The sequence below is a fragment of the Notechis scutatus genome, chromosome 4 (assembly GCF_049901735.1).
Source record: "Notechis scutatus isolate UNSWTSFEM ecotype Mainland chromosome 4, rNotScu1.2, whole genome shotgun sequence".
Classification (NCBI taxonomy): Eukaryota; Metazoa; Chordata; class Lepidosauria; order Squamata; family Elapidae; genus Notechis; species Notechis scutatus.
In genome coordinates, this window is record NC_142012.1 from 14,140,715 (window position 1) to 14,158,975 (window position 18,261).

The 18,261-nt window shown below is 40.0% G+C and overlaps 1 protein-coding gene across 4 annotated transcripts in view; it reads left to right on the plus strand.

The window, feature by feature from the left end:
- Positions 1-18,261, plus strand: part of ARHGAP24 (Rho GTPase activating protein 24) — a 434,125-nt gene that overhangs the window by 382,092 nt on the left and 33,772 nt on the right. For 3 of the 4 annotated variants that reach the window (XM_087962827.1, XM_087962828.1, XM_087962829.1), the window contains one exon: positions 18,054-18,261. In XM_087962827.1, the coding sequence (XP_087818953.1) occupies positions 18,054-18,261 (208 nt within the window). Of the gene's footprint in view, positions 1-1,062; positions 2,137-18,053 lie in introns of those variants that run through there. The other variant, XM_026683680.2, reaches the window with a different exon arrangement.

The window sequence follows — 18,261 nt, forward strand, 5'->3', positions numbered from 1 at the left end:
CAGAGTAGACAAGGCTGGGCTAGATAGCAAAATAATCTGCCTAGACACAAGGCAGTTTCCAATATTATATTAAATGCTCTTTTGTCTTCCTCATCATCCCGCTTTTAAATATTTAAGCCTAGCCTGCAACGTTTCACCTACTAAGCAGAACTAAGTCATGTACAGTTGCTTTTCAGTTGCTTGCCAGCTCTGCCTTCCTATCATTTTTGAAATTCTACATAGGAATCAAAAAAGAAAAAAAAGAAAAGTATCAACCTTGTCCTGGATCACTAGACATGAGTAGCTGGAGAGCAGCGATGGGTTTCAAATTGTGCTGGCCTATGATAAAAATCTGGCTTGAAATGAAAGGAGCAAAGAGAAGAAGAAAAGAAAAACCTGGAAGAAAATTTCCGCTTTGCATGTGCATTTCAAGGCTTGCATCCATCATCCCATCTCACTGGAATGAAAAGCATGTTTTCTGAACTGTTGAAAAAAAAATGCCTCTGTGCCCTTTGGTAAAATCCTAATATTTGGGGGGTTGACCTTCCTGGCAGCCCTAGTGCAAAGGCAATTGCTCACAGAGCAGGAGCTCTGCAAATTATTAACTGGTTTATTAAACTGTGATGTTAACTTGTACCAGCGAGGGGGTAGAGGGGAAGAAACCCTTTGGAAAAATAATTGTTTGTGGAGGGTGAGGACAAAGAAGATACTGAAAACAGCCTTTAACAGCATTGGCAAGAATTCCCGTTCGCTCCCTGAATGTTTCTCGGTGAATTAAATTCTTTCCTAATTAGATTTAGAAGGTGACATTTTTTTTTGGTTGCTGCTCTTGATAGGAGTGAAAACAAGCTTTGATTACACAGCATGGAAGTCAACCTAGGGTGGAACTCAAGGGGACCCCTGGAGCAGGAAAGATTAATGGGACAGGCGAGGTGGGGTGGGAGAGTGAAACACCTCTGCCAGAAGCAAAGAGGCTCTTAAAACTGCCACACACGTGACATTTCTTTGAAGTCAAGTCAAAGTCAACATTTTAGAAAAATCAACATTGCCGAGGCTGCTCGGCTTCGCTTATGCCTGCTTTATATTGTTTTGCTTGCACCTGCCACACGCTTGCAGCAGGCTGGAGCAGAAAGCATAGAAACAGTGGTCGAAAACAGCAGCACCAACAGCCGCAGCCTTTGAAACCTTTCCGTTGAGAATAGCTGGATAGGGGAAAGCTTGGCAGTGACATCCCTTGGAAGAGGCGTGTGTGCTTCAGCCAATCCACCTAGGAACTTAAAAGCAGTGTGCTGATGAACAGCAGATCTTTCAGAGCCTGGTGCCTTCGCCACAAGAGCCGGGAGAGAGGAAGGCAAGAAATCATCCAGACCGTCTGAAGGGAGAGCATTTCCTTGCATCATAATTAAGAAGCAGGGGGAGAGAAAGAAGCAGTTCTTTGAAGAGCATCTCAAATGGACAAGTGGGGCCTCTGGAGAGATGCTGTCATGATTTTTGCTCCCTCTTTACCGAGATAAAAAGGAACCATCCCAGAAGCCTCCAACACAGATCTTTGGGGGGGTCCTTTTTGGCTATTGTTCTCATCTTCCATTTATGCATTGCTATTTGTTGACCTTTCGCGCTGGAGTCTCTGCCCCCGACTTTCCCAGTTGCTCTACCCTGTACAGTTCCAGCTGAGAAGAGGCACCGTTTCCCCCCCAAAACCGTGCCACAAAGCACCCATGTGGTACCTTCCATGAACAATGAGGGGTTGAGAGTCTTTCGTCAAGGTGGTAGGACACTTGGACCCTTCCACGGGAAATAAAACCAGAAGCGAAGGAACGAGGAAAGAGTGCAACAGAAACCACTAGCAAAGAAGGAAAGGGACAAGCCCCTTTTTTCTTGAAAGTGTGCCATCCGAGGCAGAGAACATCAACAGACTAAGATACTCCAGGAGTGGAGATGAGAAGACAAACAGTAGTAAACAAGAATGATTGATTGCATCACGACAGCCCAAAACAGTCTTTTATATCTGCTTCTGGCTAGCAACTCTTTCTGAGGCCCGCATGATGCCTGAAGACAGGAATACTGGGGTCCGTGCCTCGGGTACCCTGGCATCGTCTCCTTTTGTTCCCAAAACTACTTACAGGAGGATTAAGCGATGTTTTAGCTTCCGAAAAGGTAGGTACACACTCCTTCTCTTCCTTTCTGTAAGGGCTCAGGAATGTAAGAGAGCAGAAATGCCTTTTTAACAGAAATTCAGAAACAAAAGAGGCGCAGCAATGAAAAATTTGTCAGGTATAAGTTTATTTCACCTTACGATGGAAGTTTATGTCGCAAGGATCTCCATTAGTTTTCCTCCGGACCCACGAGTGGGTAAAAAACAAAAGGTTTAGCAGGGTTTTTAAAATGCCAGTGCATGGGAGCTATAAAAATCAGTCAGGCATCAAGGACACCTGCTTCCATTGAAGCAGGGAAGAAATGGTCAGTGATATAGCTTAAAAAGCAGAGAGCCATTTGTGTCTGAAAAGGGTAGGTGAGCTGTAGAGGTTTGCAGTCCAGTCCGATCCTTTCCTTTCACGTTTTTGCTGTTGTGAATTTGCCTGCATGCTTTCTAGAGCCCTTTTCTTTTCTTTTTTTGTTTCCCTGCTGCAACAAAACCTCAAAAACCCACAACCCTTTTCATTCTGATTGTCCCACCCCCTTTGCTTAATTATTACACTTCTAATCAATGCATCAGATTTTCCCTGGGCATGTGTGTGCATGTATGCGTGTCTAACACAGCTGCAGGTGATGGTGGTGGAAGTACAAATCGTGTTATTGAGGGGAAGGGCAGGCATCGTGTTAGTTTTGAAAAACATAAAAAAGAATTCCCCAGAATTGATCCAGTTGGCTAACCCAACGGCACTCAGAAATAGGGCATAAGAGCAAGCACATACGACTCTACTAATTTCCTTAAGTTCTAGTATTTTTAGACCGTTTAGTTTTAATTATATTCCCCTTATCTGTGACAATTAATGAATCCTCATCTCTGGAGACAATACATTCTTTGTCATAAAGTCTTGAAATACAGGTATTAATACTAAAAGGGGCGGTGTACTTTTGGGGGGTGAGAGGGGACCTAGGTCACTAAATATCTTTATTGTACAGATCTGAGTTAAGACTTAAGAAATAAGATCAAGATTTATTGTTAGCCTTCTGCTAGTGTCATTTGATTTATTTCCATTGGGAAACTTGGGAGAAATGGAATAAATAATGGACAGTAAAACATTTTCAAAGTTTCACTCTATGTGTAATGTCCAAGTAGGCAAGGGATTGTATCATATGTATCATATGTATCCTAGATGTATTTAACACGCTGGGTAAAACATGAACATGTATGGGTTAGCTATAATGCAAGTCTTGAGATTATATACAATTGCAATGAACTTTTTAAAGAAGGCTTTTTGTTGTTAAAATGTATAGTATAGACCTTTCTGTCACTTTCCAGAAATTTAATAAATGATCTCAACATTCCTGACATCCTTTTATACATTTCTAATTTTAAAAAAAAAATCTCTAGGCAAAATTTAGTGAGACTTCAAGGGATATATGAAATCCCTTATAGGTAATCTTTTATTTGCTTTTGGGGGAAATTTAAACTTTAGGTTTTCCTTCAAAGAACCCTCCAAATTCATCTCCAATGACATCTTGAAGCATGCTATAGAATTAGAAGATTCCACTGAGGGTAGATTTCTTCTGAGGATATTTTTCAATCGAATTCATTTCAGCATGTGGATAATATTGCTGGAGATATATAGACCACTCCCTCAACTGATTCCAAACCAGATAGGGAAAATCAGAGCAACAGGGCCAGCTCAGCTGTGGTAAATTTTAGCTCAAAGAGACCCACATCTGACTAAATCAGAATTAAACATTTCATTTCTCAGCAAGCTTTGAAGCAAAGAGCAAGCACAGAATTTTGAGGATCAAAGCAATGAGCAAGACCAAGAAATTACCATTCAGCCTCCCTGAATTCATATCCAGAACAGATACTATATCAAGAATCCTTCCTCATGCATTCTTGTTAAGACATAAGAAGAGGAGGTGTGATGGTATTCAGTATTCTAGACTTTTTATGCGAGAACATATTAAGACCAGAATGCATTACAGAGCAAAGATTTATATATAAACCTGGTGCTATCTAAAGGAGTGATCCAAAAAAGCATCAGATCATTAGTGATAGTTTACAAAAAAAATATTGCTGGTGGACTGTAACATGGCCACCAAACTAAAGATCTTTTTTTAAAAAAAAAAACTATTAAGTCTCATAAAATGGCCAAATCTTGAGATTTTTCTGGCTCCCCTAAAGTTTCATTGTACTTAAATCTCCAAAAATTTGGTGATTTCACAAGATCCTTAACATTTAGATTTTTTAAAATATCTTTTTATTCACAGATGCCAGTTCAGTTCAGTATTTGTATACTCTACATGGTGATCAGCAAAAGCTTTCAATGGAAATCCACAAAAGAAATAAAGAAATGATTGGAAACTGTAAATATTAGCCCAGGTAGCATAGAATAGATTGAGACCAGGTTAACTTTTCTGACACCATGGGACTTAAGCTTTGAGGAAGTGTGTTTAATTTATTTTCTAGTGAACAGGTTTGTCTGCTGAGCAAGAGAATCCAATATTTTGGAATGTGGTTTTGTTGCTTTGTTTTTATACCAACCCTCTACAAAAAAAAGCCTTCATAGTTACTGCACATTCAAACAAATCAAAAAATAAAGTGTTAAAAGCATAAAAACCTACCATTTAAGTCCTAAAGCTGAAAGCTAAACTGAAGAATGTTTTAAAATAGTTCAATCTGAATAAGGTTTTGTTCTTGAAGGATGAGTACACATGCATGTTGAAATACTCACTATTCAAAATTTCATTTGCATATGCCACTCAAAAATGTTCATAAATACCATTCGCTAAATGCAGTGTGCTAATATTTACAAAAGTATAACATTAGTGATATTTTTGAAAAAATACATTAGAAGGGTACAAAACTGCAAATGACAAAATGCAGCAATGAGTCTGGATTTTCATCCAAGACTTTTTTTTTTTTTTTTTACAGACTAATAGCTGAAACAAACAAAACATCAGAAAAATTAGAATCCAAGGGAAACAGGAATGTACAAATTCAACTGCCCCCTGTTACACTCATTGCTTGAGAAGTAATATTTGGGCTCTTTTCTGCTTTAGAAAAATAGCCAAGACACACCCCTTTTGCCTGGTGTTTAGAAGGCAAAGAGTTTCTTTATTTTTAATGGACCTATTTTTATACGTTCCTTGTGTCTGTTTAATGGGATTGCACATTCTACCCCTGTCTGCCCATCTCACTTCATGTTGCCTTCAGCCACAATGGAGGCTATAAGCAGACCCGATGAAGGCCTTGGATTTATTTAAATGCAAATTGAACTCAAAGAAATCCAGGATCCTGACTTGTTAAGATTTTTGCTCACAGGGGTGGAATTCTACCGGTTTGGACTGGTTTGGGAGAACTGGATGTTAAATTTACATCTGGTTCACCGAACCGGTAGTTGAACCAAATGGCTGGCCCCATCCATCCTTCCCCTCCCTTCCCAGGAGTCTCCACATGGCCTGTTTTGGATGCAGGTAAATGCAGGGCCTGCGTGAAAAATGGGCCTTCTGGAAGTCCAGAAATGGGCCTGTTTCCAGCTTCCAGAGCCCGGGGGCGGCCATTTTTCCCCTCCCAGAGACCTGAGGGAAACCTCCGGACTCTGGGGAAGGTGAAATATGGCCCTCCCGGAAGTTCCAGTAGGCCACGTCCAGCATGGCCATGCCCACCCAACAACCAGACAGCGAACCGGTTGCTGGGATTTTTGAATTCACCCCTGCACATACAGGTAATCCTGTACTTACAAACCTCATTTACTGACCATTCAAAGTTACATCACTAAGAAAAGTGACTTATGACCTTTTTTCACACTTACAGCCATTGGGGCATCCCCAAAGTCATGTGATCAAAATTTGGCCGCTTGAAAACTGGCTCCTATATATGACGGCTGTGACCTTTGGCCAGCAAAGACAATGGGGAAGCCAGATTCACTGAACAACGCTGTTCCTAACTGATTAATCACTGCAGATGTTCACCTCACAACTACGGCAAGAAAGGGCATAAAATGGAGCAAAACTCACTTTGCAAATGGTTTGCATAGCAGCAGAAAATCCTGGGGTCAATTGTGGTCATACGTCGAGGAGTACCAGTGCTTGAACTCTAGAGAAACGAATGTGCAGTTTTCCTTCAAACTTTCAAGGTGAAATGAATGGACATCCAGGAGAATATGGGATTGGCAAGATTGGTGAAGACATATGGAATGAGTTCAGCCTGCACAACCCCTTTGTTTCACCCAGTTTGAAGTTCTCATAACTTCAGGTGATAAGCCAAACAAGGGGGCAATTGTAGATCTTAAGGAAATATATATATAATATATAATATAAATATATATTGCCTCTTTATGCCTGACATAAGAGCTTCTGAGGGGTCCTTGGCACTTTCCAAACTTGGTTGTTTTCTTGCTGACATTTCATTACTCAAACTAGCCCTAGCACTGATGATGCTACCTGGTTTGGTAATGAAACATCGGCAAGAAAACAACCAAGCTCAGAGAACACCAAGGATTCCTTATATCAACCCCAAAGCTACCAATATTCTTCCTTATTGATAAGGGATTCTGAAATGGCAACATCTTCAAAAAGTCTTTTTTTTTCTGGGTGTTCTTAATAATTGAATAGCTTCATAATGAGACAGACTGTCTGTCCCCTACGAAGATGGGTCATAAGCTGCCCAGAGCTTTGAAGATTAAAATCAATGTTTCAAATTGATCGCAGTAAACAATTAGCAAGCAGCAGAACATTGTACAGCAGCACTGATATCACGTGGTGCCTGTTTTGTGCACCAAGTAGTATTCTAGTTGCTGACTTCTACCAGTTACCATATGGGGAACTCCTGTTCAACAGCAGGTGTCCCGAATAAGATCAACCGTAATGCAAAATAAAAAATAAAAATAAACAGCTGAAAATTAGTCTAGACGTTTTGCTGGCAGACAAGTCCAGAACTGACAGGTCTCTGTTTTCTTACATTTCTTAATGGGTTTACTCAGTCCTCTGAAAAGAGTATGTCAACAGTCTGTCAAAAATCAATAGTACAGCTTGAAGGCTTGATAACCGTATGGCTCATATGTCCATGAAATCCAGCATGTTAGTGAACCAACAGTGAACTTACCTTGTCTGGTTAAATAACTTTAACACCTGTCTTCATCTATACAAAATGAGCTTCTTGGGTTCAGATTTCCTCAAAGTGTTCTCCCTTTGAAACTTTTCATGCTTTTTATAGCAGAGTCCCAAAGCAAAATGGAAATATCCTTAAGCTTACTCAGTATGGAGAAATGGGAAACTAGGTACAATTCAGTTTTGATAGATGTAATATCAGAAAGCATAAATTAAAGATGTGGGGACTCTAGCAAAGGTGCAGAGAAGAGCAACCAGGATGATGAGGGGACTGGAGGCTAAAACATACAATGAATGGTTGCAGGAACTAGGCTTGGCTAGTCTAGGGAAGAGAAGGACCAGGGGAGACATGAGAGCAGTCGTCCAATATTCTATGGATGTGGCTTGGTGGGCGTGGCAGGGGAAGGTTACTACCAAATCCATTCCCTCCCCACCCCATTAACCTGCTTTCCAGCTCCCTTCTCCTGTGCAGGGCGACAAAAGAAGACTCAGGAGGCAAAGAATAGATGGGGTTGGCGGGGCCAGTCAGAGGTGATATTTACTGGTTTTCCAAACTACTCAATATTTCCACTACCAGTTCTCCAGAACCTGCTGAATACCACCTCTGCTTCCAACTCTCTTAATCTGTTAAAAGTGATATCTGGCCTCTCTAGATTCCAAAAAGCTAGTTACTCGTGGCAGAGGTGGCTCTCAAAAGCAGTTTAGGAAGGATATAGAATAAGGAAGTGAAAGTGCATGCTTTGACAAACTAAGCTTAATTAACACTCCTCACTGGTAAGGCTGAATGGTATAAGTTCTCCTGCTCAAGCAGTGGATTGGACCAGCAGACCCCCCCAAGGCAGTTCTGTGACTCTTTCTCCAGCAGTAGCACCTGCCCCATTGATACTGGGCCCATTGCCAGTATACCCATTAGTGGAATAGTCCAGGCTGTGGTCCCAGAACTGGCCTGCTCTCAGCTTTTATTATTTTCCACTTTGCAAAGGTTCCTGGAATGTTCAGAACTTGAGAAAAAAGATCGCTTTAATTTGCCATTAATAAAGCCATTAATGAGTTCCAAACTCCTTTACCATCTTTTTTCAAATTTCGGCCCAGGACTTTCATAAGAAAATAGGATTGTCAGCTGTTGTCACCCTGGATGATTCAACAAATCTGTTCTGAAAGCATTAGCCATTAATGAGAGCCGCTTCCTTTGCCTATATATTAAAGGCAGGTCAAAGCACAGAATTGTCAGTACTTTCATTGCACAGCTGCACCAGATATATCTCTCCCCTCAGAGCTGGAAGCAATCTTAAAAACGTGGCTGGTGAGATAGATAGATAGATAGATAGATAGATAGATAGATAGATAGATAGATAGATAGATAGATAGATAGATAGATAGATGTAGATAGGTAGGTAGGTAGATCTATATCTATATCTATCTATCTATATCTATCTATCTATCTATCCATCTATCCATCTATCTATCTATACCACCAGCCAAGTTTTTAAGACTGCGTCCAGCTCTGATGGGAGAAATATATCCGGTGAGATAGATAGATAGATAGATAGATAGATAGATAGATAGATAGATAGATAGATAGATAGATAGATAGATAGATAGATAGATAGATAGATAGATAGATGTAGATAGGTAGGTAGGTAGATCTATATCTATATCTATCTATCTATCTATCTATCTATCTATCTATCTATCTATCTATCTATCTATCTATCTATCTATCTATCCATCCATCTATCCATCTATCCATCTATCCATCTATCCATCTATCTATCCCACCAGCCAAGTTTTTAAGACTGCGTCCAGCTCTGATGGGAGAAATATATCCGGTGAGATAGATAGATAGATAGATAGATAGATAGATAGATAGATAGATAGATAGATAGATATAGATATAGATATAGATATAGATATAGATATAGATATAGATATAGATTAGATATAGATTAGATATAGATATAGATTAGATATAGATATAGATATAGATATAGATATAGATATAGATATAGATATAGATATAGATCGATTGATCGATTGGAAGCCAGATTCCCTTAACGATGACCACAAAAATTGTTGTAATGTTGAGTCTGATTTGAATGACTTTGCAATGATTTACAACAGATATTCTGGTTCCCTTTGAGGTTTTAAATTGAGAACTACCTGAGAGGAATGAAAAGGTCGAATGTCTTACTTGGTCATGAACTCTTAGAAGCTTTGGTGGTGTCCCTCTTGTCTCTTTGGTTTAGCTTAGGAATTACAAATGAGATATTTCACCAAGTGAGTTCAGGTCTTTGTGGTCATTAACCACATGTTTCTCCAAACTTTGAGGCATTTTTAGGTGGCCAATTATATTGATCACCAGCCAAATACTATCTTAAAAATAGATTAGATGTATGGTACTGTAGCTAGCATGGTGGCTGCAGAGACCAAATACATCTTTTCTGCCTTGAGCCACACAATAGAGTTCTGGTTGGATTTTTCTCAGATTGACAATGATGATCTTGTGAAATGCCAGGGAAATCAGGAGATTCAGGCAGTCCATATAAGTATAAAGATTTATTGCAAGCATAAGGTCTCTACAAGAATCTGACCTAGCAATGGTCAAGGGAAATCAGTGGGAATAAGAAGGCATTCAAGGTGAGCTGGACTTAGATCTCTTGTGGGTGTGCAGGAACTTGTGAGTTACAGATTTACAGATCAACAGAGTTGGAAGGGTCATCTACTCCAACCCCCTGCCCAAGCAGGAGATCCTACACCATTTCTGACAAATGGCAGTCCAATCTTCTGGTGCTTTGGAAAATAGATTAACAGAGTTGGAAGGCACCTTGTAGGTCATCTAGTCCAACATTTCCAAGCAGTAGACCCTACACCATTTCTGAAAAATGGCAGTCCAATCTCTTCTTGAAAGCCTCCAGTGATGACTCTCCCACAACTTCTGAAGGCAACTTCTGTTCTACTGGTTGATTGTTCTCACTGTCAGAAAATTTATCCTTATTTCTAGGTTGAATCTCTCCTTGATCAGTTTCCATTCATTATTCCTTGCCTGGCCTTTGGGTGCTTTGGAAAAGAGCTTGACTCCTTCCCCTCTGTCGCAGCACCTCAAATATTGGAAGACTGCTATCATGTCTCCCCGGTCCTTCTCGTCACTAGACTAGCCATGCCCAGTTCCTGCAACCGTTCTTGATATGTTTTAGCCTCCAGTCCCCTCATCATCCTGGTTGTTCTTCTCTGCACTCTTTCTAGAGTTTCAACATCTTTTTTTATGGTGCAGTGACCAAAACTGGATGCAGTATTCTAGGTGTGGTCTTACTAAGGCTTTATAGAGTGGTATTAGTACCTCACTTGATCTTGATTGTATCCCTCTGTTAATGCAGTTTAGAATTGCATTGGCTTTTTTGGCTGCCGCTGCATACTGCTGGCTCATATTTAACTGGTTGTCTAGTTAAATATTCATTCATGATTTATGAGCCCTCCCTCAGGCTCAGCCTGGTCATCTCCTACAGTTCTTTAGGAGAAATATGCACACAAGAATGCCAGAGAAAAATGTGCAGAATATGCATACCGGTGAAATTAATGTACAAGTGATTCTTTTGGAAAAACAAAACAAAAACAATAGTCCACTGTGAGTGGCAGACAATTAATGCAAACTTACAATTGGAAAAACGTCAGAAATAGAATTCATCAGATTAATCCATTCTTCGTCCAATATTTCTGCAGATGGGATGGGTTATTGCTATATTGCTCCTATGTTGATGAAGCCACAGACTGTGTGCTATGCAGAAAATAATGCTGACTTGATTTTTCTTCCTGATTCTTCTATTAGTTTTGAAGAATGGAGTTGTGTTAATAGCCGGAAGGAAGGGAAGAACACTATAAATACTCTTGAAGAATTCACAGAATTTTATATATATTCTGCAAAGGAAGGCAATCAATACTCATGTACAGGTTTTGCTCCATTATAAGATCTGCAATATTTCTGCAATTCCTTCTGTATAAATGGCATCAAAACCTTTTCCCAAGGATGACTATGGAGTGGGTGCTTTGTGATAATACAGATTAACGGAGTTGGAAGGGACCTTGTAGGTAATCTAATCCAACTCCCTGCCCAAGCAGGAAACCCTACACCATTTCTGACAAATGGCAGTCCTATCTCTTCTTGAAAGCCTCTGGTGATGACTCTCTCACAACTTCTGAAGGCAACTTCTGTTCCATTGGTTGATTGTTCTCACTGTCAGAAAATTTCTCCTTAATTCTAGGTTGAATCTCTCCTTGATCAGTTTCCATCCATTATTCCTTGCCTGGCCTTCGGGTGCCTTGGAAAATAGCTTCACCCCCTCCTCTCTGCGGCAGCCCCTCAAATATTAGAAAACTGCTATGATGTCTCCCCTGGTCCTTCTCTTCACTGGACCAGCCAAGCCCAGTCCCTGTGACCATTCTTCATATGTTTTAGTCTCCAGTCCCCTCATCATCCTGGTTGCTCTTCTCTGCAATTTTTCTAGAGTCTCAACATATTTTTTATAGTGTGTGACCAAAACTGTACACAGTATTCTAGATGTGCTCTTATTGAAGCTTTATAGAGTGGTATTCGTACCCCACTTGATCTTGATTGTATGCTTCTGTTAATGCAACTTAGGATTGCATTGACTTTTTTGGCTGCCACCGCATATTTAAATGATAATGCACCAGAGGTGGTATTCAGCAGGTTCTGACCAGTTCTAGAGAACCAGTAGCGGAAATTTTGAGTAGTTCGGAGAACCGGCAAATACCACCTCTGACTGGAGATTTTTCAGTATCCTTCCCCTGCCATGCCTACCAAGCCACGCCCACAGAACCAGTAGTAAAAAAAATTGAAATCCTACCACTGAAGTCCACTAAGATTCCAAGATCCCTCTCGTAGGTACTGCTCTTAAATCTGGTTTCACCCAGTCTATATATGTACTTTTGGTTTTTCTGGCCTAAGTGTAAGACTTTACTTTTCTCTACACTGAATTTCATTTCGTTAGATAAGGCCCAGTGTTCAAGTCTGTCAAGATCATCTGGATACCACAGGATATAAACTAAATGTAAATTTTATTCCGTTGACTAACGCTACCAACCAAGCAATGGGGGTGGGAGGCACATAGTGGATTTTTGCCAGAACCTTCCAAGCAGGTAGTCCTCAATTCACACCATTTACTTAGTGACTGTTCAAAGTTACAACAGCACTGAAAAAAGTGTCTTATGACCATTTTTCACCCACGGGAAATCAAAATTCAGATGCTTGGCAACCGACTCATCTTTACGACTTTTGCAGTACCCAGAACACTGTTATGTCATCATTTTTGGCAATCATCTGACAAGCAAAGGCAATGGAGGAGCCGGATTCCCTTAATAACTATGTTAGTAACGTAAAACTGCAGTGATTCACTTAAAAACTTTGTCAAGAAAGGTAGTAAAATGGGGCCAAATCCACTTTACAAATGTCTCGCTTAGCAACCAAAATTTTGAGCTCCATATTGGTCGCAAGTCGTGCCTATATATCCCGACTTAATAATAACACATTTCCTTCACACATCTCATGCAAAGGCCCAACAAGATGGAGTAGTGTGGGCCACCAATGAATTTCTTAGAAGGTTTTAGAAGTATGAAACACTCAATATTAGTGATGAGAATCATTTGAAATCATTAGTGTGGCAGTTTGCTGTCTTGCCTGGGGCGGGGGTGAGGATGGAGGGGGGGGCAGACAATGGGATGCTTTGTAGGTCACAATCTTTCATCTTGCTTGAGTAAGCAAAGAATCCAGGAGCCTCCTGAGCCTGCAACTGTCACAACTAGTTACAAGGAGTTTTGCCACCATTCGTAACCTCATTGTCCTTGCAAAGAGAATTTAGCGATTCTTCATGAAGAAGAGAGGCTGAGTTTTCATTATCATCTCTACACTCCATCAAAAAGCATCACCAGCACGCTCTCTAGAAGTAGTCTGTGATTTATAACACTATAGGCAGCGGCAAGGAAAACACCACAGCGCAAATTAGCAAACAGAGGATGCGGGTACTTGAAATAGAGATGAAATAGAATAGAATGGAGTGGAGTGGAGTGCAGTAGAAGAGAATAGACAGAATAGAATAGAGTAGGATAGGATAGGATAGGATAGGATAGGATAGGATAGGATAGGATAGGATAGCATAGGACAGAAAGAATAGAATGGAGTGGGGTGGAGTGGGGTGGAGTAGAAGAGAACAGAACAGAAGAGAATTAGAACAGAACAGAAAGAATAGAATAGAATTAGAACAGAACAGAACAGAACAGAACAGAACAGATAGAAGAGAAGAGAAGAGAAGAGAAGAGAAGAGAAGAGAAGAGAAGAGAAGAGAAGAGAAGAGAAGAGAAGAGAAGAGAAGAGAATTCTTTATTGGCCAAGTGTGATTGGGCACACAAGGAATTTGTCTTCAGTGCATAAGCTCTCGTGTCACTGCTTTGCAAAATCATATTAAATGGAATCATTTGGCAGAGTTTGGTCCATGTTTTAAAAGGGGGTGTCAAAGCAGTAGCCAAAGGAAATAGAAAAGAGGAGGAAAATGCTAAGAAGGTGTTTTCTACACAGCTATAACATTTTCATCATGAAAAATACTTATGAAAGAACTGTTCATTCATTCAACTTTCTGAGTTTCATAAATTCATCCACCCCATATACTGATATAACATTCAAGATACTTCAATACCCTAACCCTAAGCATATTCTTAAGATGAGATATAGCTTCTCTGAGAAATGAGTGCTTAATTAAACATCTTTATTAATAGCAAACTCAGTGGTCTCCCAAGCATTCTCTTCGTTGTGAAACAGCTCTGCTGTTAGAATATGCATGGACTAATAGCTTCTTGCATTGCTTTACTTTCTTGTTGACCAAATGTTATGTGTAAACGTCCTGTTTTGCATTGTACCTTCATTATGCCTCCATTCCTGCAGGCCTCTGACTTCCCATATTTCAACCCAAGCCCAGGACTGTCATAAGAATTCAGCCCTTGAGACTTTGCAGTTTGATGGTACAGATAGCTGTGGAGGCTTAAAATGGAGGGGCGTGTCAAAAGGAATTGCTGAATTATGAGAATATTTTTTTTTCTTCAGGGAGTTGGGGGAGGGAATTGGGGGAGGGAACCTTGGAGAAGCTGCACATCAGACTTCAGCACAGCATTCATTTCTGCTAATGTTTAAACAAAGCCCGCTTCTGTTCAATTTCCACCACCTGTAAAACTGCTTCCTTCTGAAAAAAAAAAAAACCTTATGTAATCAAAGTATTATTCAAGCATTGTTGCAGTTTTGAAACATCAAACAATGGGCCTGTACAGTTTATGGAAGGCGCGTGGATGAATGGGTCTGGAGGATCACAACGTATAAACAAATAGAGAGGTCTTCTTCTATGTCATCATTATGACTAACATGGCTAAAGAGCCAGTGTCTGCCTTTCAAACAGAAGCTGATTGTCCTTGAGCCCTTGCCAGAAAGATAAAAGAAAGTGCAGCTAAAATACAATGCAAACAATGTTGGTTGATAATAGAAACATGATGGGAAAAGAGAAGGACACCCTTCCATAGGAAACTAGTAGAACTAGGCACAGATGGAGGTTCACTTGGGCGGCAGAGGAATAAAACAATCAATGGACGTGCCTAGGTCTCAGGTCTTTCAGACTATTTAGGCAAAAACACCTTAAGAAACCATTTCCTAACACGGGGCAAAGATAATGACATTGCTAAGGTTTTTGCTCGTGTTTGTTTTGTTCTGTTTTGCTTTTGCAGATACTTCATTTTTTTCTGCCCCCTTTTGTTTGCATGCAACATTCAGAGAATTTCAGTTTTTGATGAGAAACTTCTCCCAAACAATATAGAAAAATGGCTTGACATTCCCTTATCACACAGACAGTTCTAAAATGATGGATTATATTGTTTTTACCCAACAAGATGTGGAGATTTCAACTCTATTTAATAATAATGACCGCATTTCTGTCCTGTTCTTTCTTTCTTTCTTTCTTTCTTTCTTTCTTTCTTTCTTTCTTTCTTTCTTTCTTTCTTTCTTTCTTTCTTTCTTTCTTTCTTTCTTTCTTTCTTTCTTTCTTTCTTTCTTTCTTTCTTTCTTTCTTTCTTTCTTTCTTCTTTCTTCCTTCTTATCCTCCATTCTTTTTTTTGCTTTATTTCCTCTCTCTCTCTCTTTCTCTATTTCTTTCTTTCCTTCCTTCCTTCCTTCCCTCATTCTCTCTTGATTTCTTGCGTCCATTCTTAGCCTTCCTTCCTTCCTTCTCTCATTCTTTCTTGATTTCTTGCTTCTCTCTGTCTCCCTCTCCCTCTCCCCAACTCTCTCTCTCTCTTGCTCTTTCTGCTTGAAGGAGAGGTAGAGTATATGCAGAAGCATTTGTGTTTGTCTCTTTCTGTTTATCACACTAAGGGAAAAAAAGGTGAAGCATGGAGAAGAAATATTTCTTTATAAAGGAAGGTATCACGTTAAATTCTGTTGTTTGTTTGTTTTATCATGGTCTTGTTTTTTCTGTGTGCACTGTGGCTTCTGGAAGTCCTTTTTGGAAACACATGTGCAAGTGAGCCATCTATACCCCTGTACTGGAAACAACTAATGTGAAATATAAAATACAGAGCTGTTCCAATCTGCATGGTGTAAGAGGAATAGGTCAACAGAATGGACATAACTATATACATAAATAAAGGAAATCTGATAAACCATAACATGAAGCTGATCTCCCACCAATAAGGGGAAATTTACTGTAGTTCAAAGTGCCTTCCCTTAAACGTTTACATCTAATGGGATCTCACCAGAGATAGTATGCAGCAGGTTCTGAACAGTTCTGGAGAACCAGTAGCCGAATTTTTGAGTAATTCGGAGAACCGGCAAATACCACCTGTGACTGGAGATTTTATAGTATCCTTCTCCTGCCATGCCCACCAACCCAAGCCCACAGAACTGGTAAAAAAAAACTTTGAATCCCACCACTGGATCTCTCTCACACACACACACAAACACATATTATTGGCCTTCTGGTGGGCTGTAGAAGCTGACCCTTTTCCTGGGATTTGGTCTAGGGCAGAAGTGAGCCCTCAAAATGTAGGAGCAGGTAGAGCTTATGAGAGGTTGAGGTCCTGTGATTAGGTGCTTGTCACGAGGTTTGGTTAGCTGAATTTACTCCGTTTTTATTGAATATTATTGTGAGCTGGCTAAGATTATTCTGTAAAAGATAAGTGGCCATATGAGTTTATAAATATTTTTTTAAGATCAATAATACAGATTCCTTGAAGGTTTGTTTCAAACTGACAGAAAATGCATGCGCTTTAATTATAAACATCAAAATCATTGCAACATACAAAACACATTTGAAATGTAGCACTTCTTAACATTTCTCTATTTCTAAACAACAGAATTATGAATTAGATGTTCCTCCCAATTCAGTTTTATCTACTTTCCTTTTCTGTTTCTCTGGAAGTTGTAGAATTTCATCTGGGACTGAAGATAAATGATCTCAGCTTCCTTTTTTTTCATCCTTGCACTCACTTTATGCTGAGATATCTGTTTTTTCTTTTCTTTTTTAAAAATAGAATTTCCTTCTGCTCAGTGAATCTTGTAATGCTTACATGCCAGGCACAGAACCTTGAAAAAAATATAAATAATCCTCAAGTTATGACCATAATGGAGTCTGCCCATTATGGTCATGTCATAACAGTCGTAAAACGAATTGGTCACATAACCAATCCAAGTTTATGACTTTTTTTGTAGCAGTCATTAAACAAACCTGGAAGTTGTAAAACAAATGCCATGGTTGTTAAGCAAACCCATTATTCTTTATGGGGAGGATTTGCCAAAAATCAGAAATAAGTGCCAGTTTCAGGAAAAACCATTGTAAAAGTCTGTCACATGACCATGGAATGCTACAAATGGCTCTAAATGCCACCATGTTGCCATAAGCCAAAAGTGTGGTCATGTGATCATGGAGGGAAGAATCATAGGAACTTTGAATCCAGATTGTAAGTCTTCTTTTTCAAGTTGAGGGCTACCTGTATGTATATTGATATGTCTGTGGCTGTCTAGTATGGAGGAGCTGGGAAGGGCTACTCTTAAATTATTTAAAAATTTGTAGAGAAGACCAGGATGAGCCTGAGGGGGCAGGGTCAAATGCACCATCAGTTTGGAGTCTCTGCACCCAGGTTCAGAGGTTCCTAAATGCAGCCTCCTTTGAAGTCTGTTGACTCTTATCTGGCAACAATTCGCCTTGACCATTAGTAGTTCAGATTTTTGTGTATAGATAACATAACCACAGGATCTCAACTTCCCATAAGCTCTACATAGTCCTACATTTTGGGGGCACCCTTTTATCGTAGACCAAATGCTAGGCAAAGAGTCGGTTTTTACAGCCCACCGGAAGGCTAGTAGTATGGAGATCCTCTGAATGTCCTCTTTGTGTGTGTGTTTGTCTTTGTGGGTGTGTGGGTGTGGGTGTGTCTGTGATCCCACCAGATGGCAACATTTAAGGGAAGCTGGAGCTACAGTAAGTTTTTCCTTATTGGTGGGAGATCAGTTTCATGTTGTGGTCTACCAGACTTCTTATATTTATGTACATTTTGTACATTTTGTTGGCTCTTTCTTCTGATGCCATGTAGTGACATAAACTGGTAGTACTTTTGCACCATTCTATTCTGGTTCCTGACTTCTTGCACCTGACATCATTATAGATGATGTAGTTTTAGTGTCAGGATTTCCCAAGACCCACGTAAAATGGTTCAACGAAAGACATATTTACCGTACAGAGTTCACCTTGAGTATTTACAGCTACTCTTGTCATACACAGGAATATTTGGGCAGAAGCTGGAAGACACCGTTCGCTATGAGAAACGATATGGAAACCATTTGGCTCCGTTGCTGGTAGAACAGTGTGTGGATTTTATTCGTCTGCGGGGGTTGAAGGAGGAAGGACTTTTCCGATTGCCGGGCCAGGCTAACCTCGTCAAAGAGTTACAGGATGCCTTTGATTGTGGAGAGAAGCCACTGTTTGACAG